Raw genomic sequence first — 15,263 nt, forward strand, 5'->3', positions numbered from 1 at the left:
CAATCAGCGTGGTTCTCTGCACCAGCCACATTGCTCTGCTTCCTGGCAAGCAGCAGCAGGGACACAGCCACCCTCCTGTGTGCATGAGTCCTTTCTGCTTCATGCACAGTGACAATAATTCTCACCTTTCCAGCCTGGCCTGTCAACAGACTTTCTCTAAGCTTGAATGATTGCAGACATGAAAGAGCAAGGGCAAAACCAGAAGCTGGAGGAAGGGGAGCTCAAAGCTATGAGCCACTGCTTCCCATAGTTTTGTATGCTTTTGCTTTTTCCTGTGCCTTGTTCCAGCAGTTCTGCTTCCACTTTGACTAATTATACCAGGCTAATTATATATAAAAAAATAAAAAAAATAGTCTTGAGAAGTGTAAATGTCGGGACAGAGGCTAATCGAGATTCACAGTAGCCAAACATCTGGGCAGCAAAGCTTCACAAGAAGTCATGATAAAGCTAAGATTGCCAACAGTCCACCAAAAGTAGCCAAATAAAGAGCAAGTGCACCCCAACCCACCACTTACAGCCAGGGCTCCCTGTGGTCTGTCAAGGCAGGCCCCGCTGGTAGCTCCCAAAGGAGCTGTGGTCCCACTCACGGCCCATGGGAAAGAACCCCCGAGATGACCAGCAACAGAAAGGACACCATGAAACAAGCACAGGGAAAGAAAACAAGACCACTTCTTAGTTTTTCCAGGTTTGCCCTCAAATCCAGGATAGAAACTTATTTGCAAACTGAGGTGCTAAATGAGGAGCACCCACCTGTGTCTGAGTAGAGCTCTGAATCCCAGCACACTGCTCCTGGATGAGGAACACCTCCCCTTAGGGAGCTTCCTGGAGGCAGGCAGCTGGGCAAGGTACATCTGCTGCTCCAAGCCTAAAGTTGTGCTGGTGGTGGGCTCAGGGGCAGATAGGAGATGTTTTAGGGGAAAGCACATGTGGTAGGTCACCATTCCAGCTGGCCTGGGCCATCAGACAGACAAAGAACAATAGACAGTCCTTTGCTGGCACCACGGAAGTGATTCACAGCTGTAACTAGTTCCCTTCCTTCAGTTTCAGTCAATGCTGCTTCAGCGGAGCAGCTAAGACTTATCACTAGAGTCTAGAGTGAAACTTGCATGGAAATATTTTGGATCCTTATAGCACCATGAACAGAAAATATAAGGAGAGAATCAAAACTACATCCTCTGCATAAAAGGAGAATTATTTCTTAAATACCTTAAATGTTCTTTAGTGTTTGCAAGAAAGTATATATCGTCAGGAGTTCCAGTAAGATGTGGTTTGAAAAAGCTGTTGGGATGAAGTCTTTCTAAGCTATATCCATGGGAAAAAAGTGATGAACTAGAAATGGTTTGTACACCTAGCAATGAAGAAATTAAATATTCTAAATGTTGATCTTACAAGAATAATGGAGGCTGCAGTGAATTTGCCATCTGTAATGACACCGAGCTGACAGAAAGGACCTGCACCTGCAAACATAACTACATTGGGGATGGATTTAAGTGCCGGGGAAATATCTTCCAGGTAAAGTGCTGCATGTGTTGGCTGTCCCTTATTTTTGTTCAGATAGTTATTTAATACAGTGATCATGTCTTGAAAAATGTCAGGCAGGTTTTTTGGACAAATTGGAAAATCTACCTCAAGATTTGAAATAATCCCAACCCAAGAAACCAGGAATAGGAACAGGATGCCGCAAGATAACCTTACCTGCCTTCAAAAAAACCCAAAACAATCTCCCATCACTCAACTGATAGACAATCATTACTGCAGTGCTAGGGAGTTAATACTGGTATTTTTAGGTTTCAAAGCAGCCTGTTCTTTGATAAAGCAATGCAAGAATAGAACAGAAGCAATGCAGATGGGCCGCATTTATTCCAAACCAAGAATTCCCTACCTTGTCCGAGTGCTGCATTTGTTTGCACTCCACCGATATTGGCCTCACATTTGCAGCACCATTACAAAGTCTTGTTCTTGATTGCAGGAACTTCTTAGAGACTCCAACACATCTAGGTTTTATTTCCACTTAGAGGTAAGAAAAGGTTAAGTGGGTTGATCTGGAGTGGAGGGAGGGGGTCCCCTCTTTTTTTTTTTTTTCTTTTTTTTCTTGTTTTTTCCTCAAGGACATAGTGGGACAAGGAGCATCTGGCATGTACCAACAACCATCAACTTAATTGGGACTGAATTTAGATTACCTGTCACTAACACTGGAGACACTAATTTAAACTATTAACTGCCATTAAAACCTCCAGAGTATTAATGATCACATCAAGATCCCAGGGAAATGTAGGGCCTCCAGACAAGGCATAAAACTGAGGCGCTCACCCATTCAGTCCGAGATCTGCCAACACACCTCACATGAAGCCTGATGTGAGCAAATACCACTCTTCTGCTAGCCTTACTGCATTTCCAAACTGTGATGCTGTTTTCAGTCGCTCCTCTGAAGCATTGCGGGATGCTGTGTGTGTTGCTAGATGGCCAGTGCGCGCCACCGGTTCCCACTGCCTTTTTGGAGACTGGCGATAGTAATTCTCAGTTTACCACGAGCCTCAGGGCAGCACGAATCTGTACACTGGTTTGCTAGTTCAAAGACTCCTATTCTAGCTTCCATTCTGCTACATGGTAGGTGGATGGCTTCCTCTCACTTGAGCAGAGCTCTCTTCTTATTTCAGTTTGTCCATGGTCACTGCAAAGTGCCAGCAATACCCTGGGTCCATTTGTACCTCCAATAGTAACTAATGTACTCATAGACACAAGCAACCACGTAACAGCTAAATGCCTGTACAAACACATGCATATTATCCACTCTTGCCTTTCTAGAGATGAAAGTTTGTTCATCCTCGCTAGCCCAGGAGGGAATAGCCCTCCCCATCTCCCTATGCTTAACGTTTGTTGCAAGCTTTCCCTCTTCTCTTCATTACTGCAGAAGAAACAGAGATTTGGCTACAAGCTGAAAGAAGAGAGAAAAATCTTCCGGTTCATACCTGTAGGCAGAGGTGACAGACAGGGCTAGGAAGAAACCTCTACGCCGTACAAGAGGGTTTCTCTCACCCTTGCACTGCATGGAAGGGAACCCAATGCACCGCAGCGACAGGGCTGCAAGCACCACCACCCACACAGCAGGGCTGTCCCCACTGCTGGGTGGCAGACATTAACAACTAATTGCTGCTTTGTCCTCTTAAATTTGGCAGGCCTTGTCTATCAGAGATATTGCAGGCCCTGGGCCCTTCACACTGTTCGTACCTCGCACGGACGTACTAAACAGTGACCCACGAGTAAGTAAGAAGGGCAGAAGTTCTTGGTAAGCTGACTGTGAGGTTTGGGATTCAGTTGCCTTAGTCAACTGCTTCTCAACTCCTCCTCTTTCTGCTGCAGGTCAAGGACTGGATTGCCAAAGGAATGATGGCTCAGGTCCTCCGGTACCATATGGTGGGTTGTGCCAGTCTATTGTACAACGACCTGACCACGATCACCAACATCACCTCTCTCCAGGGGGACCCAATACACATCAGCTACTCCCAGGTAACAGAGCATGAGGCGGCAGGGGACAGAATAATAACACAGTCTGCTCTCATTCAGCTTCTTTTAAAAGCTGAATGGTTCCCACGCCTCCTCCAATGCACAAAAAGAAATAAATAGCATTAAAAGAAGGTTGCCCATTCAGCTGAACTGTTCAGCATTTATCTACTATGCCAGGAGTGGAGTTGTACAGCCCTTGCTTTGACATACTGTTTTCTGCTCAGACTGGTTTCATGAGCATGATGAGAGTTTGGAAAAGCAAAGAACAACTTATTAAAACTGAAGCTACTGTTCGCTGAAAAGAAAGGGTGATCCAGGCTCACCATGTCAAGGAAATTTGGCATCCGCCTCACTCTCCCACAAGGTTCCACAGGAAAAGTGTTTTTGTTGCCTTTCCAGAACTCACTGATCTTGAACAACAAAGCTGAAATTCTACTCAGCGATGCTGTGGGCACAAATGGTGTGATCCATGTCATAAATCAAATTCTGGTCCCATCACATATGCAGGATTTCCCACTTAAGAAGGTACGTGCAGCTCATTGCCATTCTCAGCCCAGGGGCTTTTCCACAGTTACTCTTAGATATATAAAATATGAAAGTCACAAAAAAAAAAGTGATACTAAAAAGACCTTATACAAACAACATGTGACACTGCATAACAATATAACATATTATATATGCATATATATGCATAATATAACATAATAATGTTATATTTAAAGTTCATTCAGGAATTACAACTATAGTAAAAACAGCATAAGAGGACTTCTGCACAGGGCTTTTACAGTGGCTTTGATTTCATAACAAGAAGTGACTTTCAGGGGAAAGCAAGCTAATATCTGCTTTTTAAATACCCATGTAATGTATTTATTAGATAAATTACTGAAATTCTTTTCTTTGTAGGAAAGCCTTAAAATGGTTGCAGCCAAACACGGATACATACTGTTTAGCAGTTTGCTAGAGGTAAGAACACAAGAGACAGCAGCCATTGGGCAAGGGATTTAAACCCTTTTTTGAAAGACGAAAGCACAGACATGGCACACAGCATCACTGGCAGAATGGTGTTCAGTGGAGCCAAAGGGCTCGCAACACAGTACCCAACAGCCCTGGTCACCACGTGGTCCCTCTCCCAGAGGTGGGAGGATGTCAAGCAGATTCACAGCCACCTTTCCTCTCACCACTCAGCGCCATCCTACTGTATATCATATTACATGGCCAAGGTTTAACCCAAGTATGACTTTTTGAGCCCAAAGCTGGGCCATCAGCCTGGGTTTCAGTGGGAAGCCCTAGGTTATAAAGAACTACTGAGAATTCAGTCACACAGCTCAGCTTGGGCAACTCAAGTCAGGCACCTGGTTTTTGAAGTCATGGTATTTTCAGGCCGGTGGCCGGGCAGCCCACAGGCCACTGCATCCCAGTTACACCACACATCCACCCCGTGAGGCCAACATCATTTTAGATGGAGCATTAATCTTCCACTGCAATTTTTGGTACGTTACAGAAAAACAACCTGCTTGGGCTGATCAACGATCCTATTCACAAACCTGTCACGCTTTTCTGGCCGACAGATGCAGCCATCCGTGGGCTGCCACAGGAGCAGCAGGACTTCCTCTTCAAGAAGTCCAACACTGACAAACTGGTGCAGTACCTCAAATTCCACATTGTCCGTGATGCTGCGGTAAGCCCTCGCTTTTTAGGAGCATTGCCATGTCCAAGTCACGCAAGCCCAGACATGTGCATCTCCCGTTTCCTTCCCAGGTGCTAGCCTACGAGCTCCCCCGCTCCACATCATTGAAGACCCTGCAGGGCTCCAACCTCAGCGTTAGCTGTGGGGATAACAGAGAGATTGTAAGTGTTCACCCTGCCAGCACACATACCCCTTGCCCTAGCTACGAGATCCACTCATGCAGACCCCAGAAAGGGTCAGTGGCACCAAAACTCAGCCAGTTTTCACCAGTCCATGCCAACAGCCACAAAAGCAGGGAAGCCAGCCCAACAAATTCAGCAAACTAGATGGTTTGCAGGACTATGGAGCTGTCATTTTCTCTGTTGTAAGATGCTATTTGTTCAAAACAGCTCTCAGTTACTTCAAACCTGAAATACCAGCACATTTTAACTTCTGCAATGAAATACACAATGGAAAACCGTTAAGATGACCCTGGATTTGGCAGAAGCCTCAGGAACACAGCATCTGCTTGCAAACTCTGGTTTGTGAGAACTTACAAGCTAAGATTGCAGGTATGCACACAGCCTGTTAAGCCAGAACAATGGCACATTTTCCTTTGCAAATGTATCAGGTCATACCTGGAGAGCATCTGCCTCTGAAAACATGACTAAGCCTAAATGTGCATAAGGTAAACCTGTGGACATAGGGCTGGCATACTCTGTCCCTCACAGGAAAAAGGTCTGCCCATCTGCAAGGTTATAGCATTCAGCTATAGCAAGAGAGCTCCCCAAACTGGATTTCAGCCCCACAGCTGTCAACGTTACTTACAGGATAGTTTGACACACCATATTGCACCAAGAGCATTCCTACAGGGGGAGGATTGTGCCCAGCTCCCATTCCAGCCCTGGATTCAGCCTGGCCCCAAGGAAGAGCGGCTCATGACTTGTCATAAACACCTCTCCCCATCCCACCCCTCAGGGCGCCCTTTTCCTGAACGACAGACAGTGCAAGATAGTGGAGCGGCAGCTGGAGTTTGACGGGGGCATCGCCTACGGCATCAACTGCCTGCTGACAGACCCCAGCCTGGGGGGACGCTGTGACAGCTTTTTCACTGTGGATTTCATGGTCAGTCTCCTTTTTCGTTCCCCCACCCTGACAAAGACACAGCCCGAGGGCCAAGCCCTGTTCTCACGGAGTCCAGGGCAACACTTACAGCAGCTTTAGCACTATTGAGATTGAGTCCCACCACTTCAAGCTGGCTTCATCTGCCGCCCTGGGCAGAGCTAAGGTTAAGAAGCACAGCACAACACCGGAAAGACATGCAGCAGACACCCTGAATCCACTCTAAGCAACACATGGGATAAGCAGTTTCAGTTAGACCAGCTCAGCCAGCCCTGCCCTGTTTGCAGTGAGAACAGTACCTTACAAATGCAAGCATAAATCTGAGCAAGGACAGATCTTCCTATCGTGCTTTTAAATTAGTACAAATTCACACTATGAATTTGGTCATACAGATTGCATTTGCGAAGCTCCCAGTTACAAAGGAACAGCGTTGTTGTCCCAGTGGCACAGGGTATTAAGGACACAAGACAGAGAACTGCATGGTCTGGTAGCCAGGCTCTCAGTCTCTCACATCTCTCGCTTTCACAGAAAAATCCTTTAACACACCTGAACAAGCACTGGTAGTGCAGAAGAAGTTTCTCCATTAACTTTGAAGGGTCCTACAAACAGGAGGCTTTGGAACTCATTTTGAAGTGGTTTCAAGACTAAATGTACTTCAGGTTTTTTCAGATATATGAAAAAATTACCTAGAAGTAAAAAAAACCTTCATGTAGTCTGTCTAAAAAAAGGTTATTGGAATTTATATTTCAATTATAAAACCAACACTTATGTGTATCCCATCTGCTCAAGTTACCTTTTGTTTCATGATTTTATTAAATGAAATTAAATAGAAATAATTTCCTTAGATCTGGTCAGCACTTCCCGAGAAGTAACCATTTCCCTCTACTTCAAATTAGACGTCCAGATCTGATGTAGCCCATGTCAATATTCATTTGAAGAATATTCACAATCTCTTCCCTGCTTGTTTAAATCCAGAGCAAAGTTTCTTCGTCCAGAACTTATATTCTGGTATCAAAACTATTTTCTTGCATTTCGTGGCACTAAATAATGTAACTAATCATCTCTTCTTTCCCCCAAGTTTTTTATAATCTTTTTCAAGTGTCATAAGCCTACACTCTTCTCTGTTCATACTTGCTGCTCTCATAAAACACACCTTTTGTACATGTTAAATAGCCTTTTGTTGCCATTGTTTTAATATACTTTTTTTTCTTTTCCATTTTGTACAACAGGGGCATTGTGTTAGCTGTTTCAGTAATTCTAAATGCCCTCCAGGGACAAAACCAAAGGTAACGTATTAAAATCTTGCATTTAAGCCATCTAACCTGCTCTTTGTACTCCACACAAGCAAACTAGAATAAGCTGCTTTGAAAAAATGTAGAGAGAACCCTCTACAGTGAAAACACACAGGTGATGCTATAAAGGACAAAGCTGACGCTGGGCATCGTGGCAGGGGATGTTTGTTGGGCTCGCACAGCAATCCACTGTAGTGAGTGCTTCGGCTGGCGTTGGAGCAGCCCCTCCATCCTCATTAACGGTGCTTGGCAAGTCAGGAATCAAAGAGAAGGTGGGGGCCTCACACTTGCACTCTTCGTTTTGTGTACGTCACATTTTGATTCGATGTACATCAGAGACTGTGATTTAATGGGGGGAAACCCAAACCTCCACATGGCACTCATCTCCCTGTGTTTTCCTCCCTCTCTGCGCTGGCACATGCAATGTCCAGGAAGGGATCCACTGGTGCACGTACGAGTCCTACGGGCTGCGGAGGGGCGGCTGTCGTAGGAACTGCTCTGTGGTCATCCACACGGCCAAGTGCTGCAAGGGCTACTTTGGGCCAGACTGCCAAGGTAGGACCACCCCCCTCCCCACCACCAGCCCACGGCCACCCAAGCATGCTGCATAGGGCCCAGCTGGCTGAACTGGGAGAGCTGGGAAAGGGGGCGTCAGGAGACACCAGCTGCAGGACAGGGGAACTCAGCTGCGAAAGCTGAAAGTGTTACTGCTTTTACTCTCCAAATAATCTCTTTTTCACATTTATAGCAAGTTTTAAACTCGGAGCTAGCAGCAAACTAGGTGAATGTTATAGAGGGTAAAGACTGCCCTGCTATCACCAAGCCTAGCAAGTCAATCCATCACCAGCTAAAAGTCCTTTCAACACAGGCATCAGGCTCACACCAGTGATACCAGGACACACCAGAGACACAGTGTGTGGTTCCGCAGCCACTTGCAAGTGCACATACCTGCAGAATGAGCTCAGAAATGGTAGCTCTGAACAGCTGTGAGACAGCTTAAGAAGCTTTATCTCCAGCTGTTTGTTAGCAGACACTAACAAACGGTGTGCTCCTTCACCCGCCAGCCCCACGGGGAACAGGACTGAGGCTCTCACCAGGGCAGGGGCAGGATCTATGCTGGCAGACAGGTCCAGGAGGGACACGTACCCCTGCCAGCTTGCACAGACACATGCAGGTTGCATGCAATTTTGGCCAGCCCAGCCTGAGCCACCCTTTGGGCTCACCCCGGCAGCATGCAGGCGCATGGAGATGCACAAGCAAGGCTGGGCTTGGGCAGGGGCTGGGCAGTGCCGTTCACTGACGGGTCCGAAAGAGCAAGCAGCCAGGTAACAGCACTCACAAGCCAGGGCTGGAAGGGTCCGTGACACCTTTCTGAGAGGAGCTGTAACAGCGTATCAAGGAATTTGGAGCCCAAAGCTTGCAGTCACAAGGGTCACAGCTGCTTTTACATGTCCCAGCTGGGATGCACTTACAGGCATTTCTGAGTTCAAGGATTTTCATAGAAAAATAAATAATAAACCATGACAATAAATAAAGATGCTCTTGAGCTAAAAAGCCACTTTTTTTTCCCTTTAAACCTTTCAGCTTGCCCAGGGGGGGCAGAGACCCCATGCAATAACCACGGCTCCTGCGATGATGGGTACACTGGGACAGGAGAGTGCCACTGCAACAGCGGCTTCAACGGGACTTCGTGCGAGCTGTGTTTGCCAGGCAGATATGGCTCCAGCTGCAGGCGTATGTTTGTTTCCTTTCCATACTGATGCCCATGTCAAGCCTAAACTATTTTGTCAGCATTGAGGTTTTAAGTAAACCAAGAAATACTTCCCACTTGCAACACCAGTATTCCTCCTTGGTGCCTCCTCACACAGAGGGACAGCAGAAGGTCTCAGAAGGGAGGAGAAGGCAGGGGGCAGAGGCTTACATAGCTTTCTCTGCAGGGCTCCTCCTAGTCTTATATGGTCCATAAGTAACAGGGAATAGAGGCAGAGCCTCCGTCAACAAGTGTTTTTGGCTACAGCATAGCTTTCTCCCCTATCTCCATAAATTTTAAGACAACATTTTAGCAATGTGGTTCCTCAAGGACTGCAGGAAGACAAGGCCGTGCACTACTTCTGCAGAAAAGAAAAAGGATGCTAGGATGAAGACAGCTTGTGAAAAGGGACAGCAGCCAAGAATCTGCTCACATAATCCACTTCACTGTAGTTTTAAATATCAACTAGGCAGAAGCAGGATCAATATCACCCTTTAAACCTAAATGTTTTCCCAACTTAAAGCCTTCAGATGGGAAGCTACAACATTAACTCTTCCATCGTAACTGTGTGCAGCTGTAGCGCCCATGAGGCACATGATGGGGGATTATAGGCTAGGTACCCTTGGAGTGAGGCAAAACAAGCCTAGACATCAATGCTCAGGATTACGCCTACCTACAATTTATCCATTTCATAGCACACCATAGCATAAACTGTGTCAGCTGCTAGTTTGAAACCCACATCATGGTATCTAACAGGAAAATAGTTTAATAGTCCCTTCTTTTTGATGTATGTCAGCCAAAAATTAGATAACAAGGTTAAATGAAATAAAGCCATCAGGTGAAGCTCCTTTTCACCAGGACAGGTTTTCACAGAACCAGTTCCACCAATCCCACATCATTTTCCTCTTTAAACAGCAATATTTCAGGAGTAGAGACAGAGTAAGAAAGGATACTACCTCATTACATTAAAAACAGAAAGCCATCGATAATTCCTTAGAAAGAACTAATCATGAAACTTATTGCATGGTCCAGAGGCGGGGGAATCAGACACAGATTAAATCAGACCCTCATGCTTCAGCTTGCAGGGCGCAATATGTAACAGCCGATATATAAAATGAATCCTGAAGGTTTTAACCATAAAAATATCTAAAACCTTAAAAAAAAAAATTACAGATAACTTACCCATGTTTTACAGCAAAGCTCAGCTCACTAACCTCTTGTGGCTTCCTTACTCAGATCTTCTTCCACACACCCTACTTGTCCCTGGCTTCCCCACACCTAGCAGCTGCTGCACATTAGGACAGGATCAGGCTGGGTCTTCAGCTCAGCCATTAACCCCTTCCTGCCACAGTCCTTTGTGAAGTTTGCTACTCTACCACAATGCAGATCAATACTCATTTTCATTTTCAGAGACACATTGAGCTAATGCCAGTTATAAAATCATAGGACCACAGGATAATTGAGGCTGGAAGGGGCTTCAGGATGTGCCTAGTGCAACCCCCTGCTCAAATCAGGGTCAGCCCTGAGCTCAAACCGGGTTATTCAGGATTTATCCTGCCAGGATCTCCAAGGATGGAGGCTGCCCAACCACTTTAGACAGTGGTCATCTGCTTGGCTGGCCTCATGGTGAAACCCCACGTGGTTAGACTTATTTAAAATATTGCTGGATAATACTGTGTCTAAACTGACGGTCTAGGTGATGTTTCAGTAGAGAAAGATTTTCCCCTTCCCCAAGAGCAGCTCTGTAAGTGATCCTTTTGCATTCCTTTTGCAGCCTGTGAGTGCAAGACCAATGGGCAGTGTGATGAAGGATATTCGGGAACGGGACGATGTTTCTGTGAAACAGGATGGACTGGCCGGCTGTGTGAAACCAAGCTAGGTCTCTGCCTCCTCTCACTGCACTCTGTCGCTTGGAGCCATGGGTTGAAAGCACTTGCAAGCCAACGGGGGGGTTGCATAGAGAAGAAAGAGAAAGGGTTAATAAACACCAGAAACCCTCAAAGGATACTAAAGGACTTTGCTCTGGACTGAGAACAAGTCCCATTACACACCTCCTCCATCTCCTCCTTCGTGAAATGGGAACATGAGTGCCTACCTCCCCTGTGGAGGGGCTTTGGGCTATGTGAGGGAAGATGTCATGCAAGAGTTAAGCAGTCAACAAAATATTCTCACAGGTTTTCCAGATAGCAAGACTGATACGAGGGCTTTTCTTTCTGCACGAAACAAGGGCGTTGCAATATAAATAGCACCTTCATCCCAGCTGTTCTGCCTTCCCCACAGCTCTGCCACCCGTGTGTTCCCCGAGCTGCTCCGCCAACGCTGTCTGCACTGAGAACAACACGTGTCAGTGCAAGCCATTTTACAACGGGGATGGGATCACGTGCACAGGTGGGCTCCCCCTCCCCCCACAGCCTGCCACCAGAAAGCAGGTTGTCACCTCTTGTGCATGCACACGCATGCAGCTTCTGTCCCATATGAAATGCTGGCTATCAAACCTAAACGCTTCCACAGAGCAGCAAAAGAAACAACTTTTTGTTGTTTATGTACAGATATGTTTTTGTTGATATGTACAGGTCAGGTGCTTTGAAGCCAGTGGCTGACTTCACCAGGTTTCACAGAGCAGGAGTAGCAGCAAGAAAGGCGCTTCTGTCCAGCAGCTGGTTTGGAGGCAGCAGGGTTTTAAGCAAGGTTTCCCTGACAGGATTTTCTTTGATGATCTTAGGCAAGGCAGTTCCCTGGAGCACCCCTGCAGAAACATTCTTTCTCAGCCAGGTCTCTTGTGTCCCCCAAAGTCACCCTGGCCAGAAGCCTGCAGGGTGGTGCCGTATCTCTTAAATTAAAGGCATCCTGACAAGGGCTTTAGAGCCCTAAAGGACAGCCTCCACACAAGGTCAGGAATGCCTCAGGAAACTGAAACAGGTTTTTGTCCCAAACAAATTTTCTAGCATTTTTAGTGTGCCTTAATGTAGAGGAATTATAGACGACTGTATGAAAAGGTTATTTGTAAAAAGTTTGTTATGATTGGTAAAAACATGAGGTATGACATGTTAAAAAGAAAAAAAAAACAAACGAGGGGAATTGTAGAGGAATGAAGCTGGGTTAATTAATATTGATAACATACAGCTGTGGGCTGGCTTCAGGGGCGGCGGGTTGGCTGATGTAGACAAGGTGCAGCTGTGGCTGGTTCTGTTAAGGGGTTGGGCAGCCAACGACGAGAGAGCAGCCGAGAGAGAAGCAGAGAGAAGAGTAAGTGAGGGTGTCCTAGATGAGGAGAGACTAGGAGAAGGCAGCAGAGGGACTGGCATGAAGACTATGCTGGTATGTGATAGTAAAAGATCTTGTTGCAGCTGGTAGTTTGGAGAGTGCTGTGACAACTGGAGTAAGTACCGAGTCGGATGGAGGGGAAGCAGTGTGGTCTGACCTCTGGAGGAAGGAGATACAGCACAGACAGTAGAATATGACCAACGGTAAAGCCTTATTGCAGCCTACTTGTTTGATTGTGCTGCAACACCTTGAAAACACTGGAGATTGTTTGTCCCTCTATGAAGAACATCCTCTGTAAGAGCAGACTTTACTCACCTGTTTTCTTTTCCCCGTACAGCTGCAGACCTTTGCAAACAAAACAATGGGGGGTGCCACAAGGCAGCCGAATGCACGCAACTTGAGGTGAAAGTCTTCTGTAGCTGCCAGAAAGGATACAAAGGAGATGGCTTTACATGCCTCCCAATAAATCCTTGTGCTGATGGGTTCAACGGAGGCTGCCACGAGCATGCCATTTGCACTGTCGTAGGACCCGTAAGTTGAATGTTTTCAGTCACCAGCAGGGAAGTCCAAGGTATTTCTTCCTGGTGCCAGCAAAAGTCTTTTCTCTGGCTGGATCACATTCCATACCTCTCAAAGTCCCTGTTTTACAAAACAATCTTTACATAGCTCTAGCCTTCTTTCCACATCAGTTTGGTATCCTGAGGGGTGACAGTTTGACATCTGTTCCCTAGGGAAAGGGGTACTACAGCAGGTGGGATATTTTACACCTGTAGTTTTTCTGTCCCTTTCTTAGCTCTCCCTGAGTGGATATCCATATTTGCAATAGGAGTTTTGTTGGACCAAAACTAAACATATTTTGGTCACTAAACCTAGGGACAGCTGGGAGAATAGTGTCACTTGTTGGTTGGCCAGACTCAGCTTAAAAAGCTCTGCAGCCACGTAATACAAATTCCTTGGCCCGCACGATCTAGCATTTGTCCTAGTGCTTTCAGGATCACCTGTCTGTTCCATTTTGGTGGCTTGCCTGATGTGTCTTCCAGGGGCTATCCAGAAAAGCCTTGCTGCTAATTTGTTCCAGCTACCAACCATCACAATCCCTGGATGTCACCAGCTCCAGCTGGGTTTACAGTTCTCATTTTATTACTATCAGTGGGCTGTTAAATTCTTTTCATGCTTCCATGCTCAGTCATTTAAATATAATTTTGATAGGTTTGCCATCCACTTTTGTTAATTAAGTGTCATATAATTCTCCAGTGCATGTTATTAGCTTTGTGGATGGAATTATGCTTTGGTATTAATTCAGCAAAGCACCCAAGTGCATGTATAAATGTTTTGCTTAGAGGAATAAATGTCAGTGCCAGTTTGTGGTCTGTTGAATCACAGTTGTCAGTAGCAACTTTCCTGTTTGTGCGTTCCTGGCTATATCAAGCAAAATTTTTCCAATAGTTCAGAACGTTGCTCAAAATACCACTTTTATGTCGGCTAAGTACTCAGCCTGGCCTTTTTTATTCTCTTTCTGACCAGGACAAACGCAAGTGCGAATGTAAAAATAACTACATTGGTGATGGGCTGAACTGCTCAGTGATGCAGCTCCCTCTCGACCGCTGCTTGCAAGACAACGGGCAGTGCCACCCCGACGCTGACTGCGCCGATCTCCACTTCCAAGGTGAGGATGGCACACCCATGCACGCCATGGGACAGGGACATCCTCATCCCTGTGCTGCTGCGCTGAAGCCAGTGGCCAGGATCCCTGTGTCTGTAAGCTCACTCAATCTTCTACCTATGTCCCCTCGAAACAAGGAAACAAGAAGATTAAAGTTAGACCGTGTGCTTACATACTTTGCAACACCAGACTTGTGAAGCAACAGATGAGGGCATTCCAGGTGGGAATGTTACCCCTAAGGGATCAATCTGTCCTAACTATCTTTCATAAAATTCATGAGTTTTTGTACGGCACAGTTGACTCTGCATCCAGGCATCAAGAAGAGCTGGTTCTTCTCTCTCTTTGCAGATACCACGGTTGGGGTTTTCCACTTACGGTCCCCACAAGGACAGTACAAAATGAGTTATGAGAAGGCAAAGGAGGCCTGTGCCAACGAGTCAGCCACCATCGCTACGTATAACCAGCTGCTGTATGCGCAGAAGGTGAGGCAGCTTCACGGTGGGAGGAGATCCCCAGAGCTGGCCTAGCCGCAGCATAAATGGGGAGGGAGGAGCAAGGGGGCTGCTCTGTGCTAATAATGTTCCTTTTCCTTCTTTTCCTCCCCCGTGACACAGGGTATATTTGGCTGGGAACAGTTTTCAGACTGTATTAGTTTCATGCCTGCTTATACAGCACTGAAAACAGTGGCCGGGTTCTTGTTTCCAGTAATAGTAGCATGAGATGGTAGAGTCAGACTTAGAGTGTTTCAATGGGGGTTTTAGTTATTAGCACTTCTTAAAGAAATGTAAACTTCTGAATTTTATATATATATATATATATATTAGTGTATCTTTTCCCTAAATGTTGTTAAGTTAGAATACCCATTTCCATATTCTTTTCCTTGAGGGTGTTATAGACAATGTATGGCTGGTGCCAGTGGGATGAGCATCGCTCCTTGGGTTTGTAAAACTTGTTTTAGAAGAGTTGGTCAGACTGACTGTGCCTCTCTGGCTCCTTCCATCT

At 46.0% G+C, this 15,263-nt stretch overlaps 1 protein-coding gene across 2 annotated transcripts in view; it reads left to right on the forward strand.

The window, feature by feature from the left end:
* STAB2 (stabilin 2) overlaps window positions 1–15,263 on the forward strand; it is an 89,591-nt gene that overhangs the window by 62,709 nt on the left and 11,619 nt on the right. For both annotated transcript variants that reach the window (XM_040596802.1, XM_040596803.1), the window contains 17 exons: window positions 1,393–1,512; window positions 1,970–2,017; window positions 3,177–3,260; window positions 3,361–3,507; window positions 3,904–4,029; window positions 4,408–4,467; window positions 5,006–5,182; window positions 5,263–5,352; window positions 6,149–6,295; window positions 7,522–7,578; window positions 8,016–8,139; window positions 9,169–9,318; window positions 11,109–11,213; window positions 11,615–11,722; window positions 12,936–13,129; window positions 14,123–14,264; window positions 14,610–14,743. In XM_040596802.1, coding sequence (XP_040452736.1) covers window positions 1,393–1,512; window positions 1,970–2,017; window positions 3,177–3,260; window positions 3,361–3,507; window positions 3,904–4,029; window positions 4,408–4,467; window positions 5,006–5,182; window positions 5,263–5,352; window positions 6,149–6,295; window positions 7,522–7,578; window positions 8,016–8,139; window positions 9,169–9,318; window positions 11,109–11,213; window positions 11,615–11,722; window positions 12,936–13,129; window positions 14,123–14,264; window positions 14,610–14,743 — 2,013 coding nt within the window. The remainder of the gene's footprint in view (window positions 1–1,392; window positions 1,513–1,969; window positions 2,018–3,176; window positions 3,261–3,360; window positions 3,508–3,903; window positions 4,030–4,407; window positions 4,468–5,005; window positions 5,183–5,262; window positions 5,353–6,148; window positions 6,296–7,521; window positions 7,579–8,015; window positions 8,140–9,168; window positions 9,319–11,108; window positions 11,214–11,614; window positions 11,723–12,935; window positions 13,130–14,122; window positions 14,265–14,609; window positions 14,744–15,263) is intronic.

The sequence above is a fragment of the Falco naumanni genome, chromosome 5 (assembly GCF_017639655.2).
Source record: "Falco naumanni isolate bFalNau1 chromosome 5, bFalNau1.pat, whole genome shotgun sequence".
In the NCBI taxonomy this organism is placed as follows: domain Eukaryota; kingdom Metazoa; phylum Chordata; class Aves; order Falconiformes; family Falconidae; genus Falco; species Falco naumanni.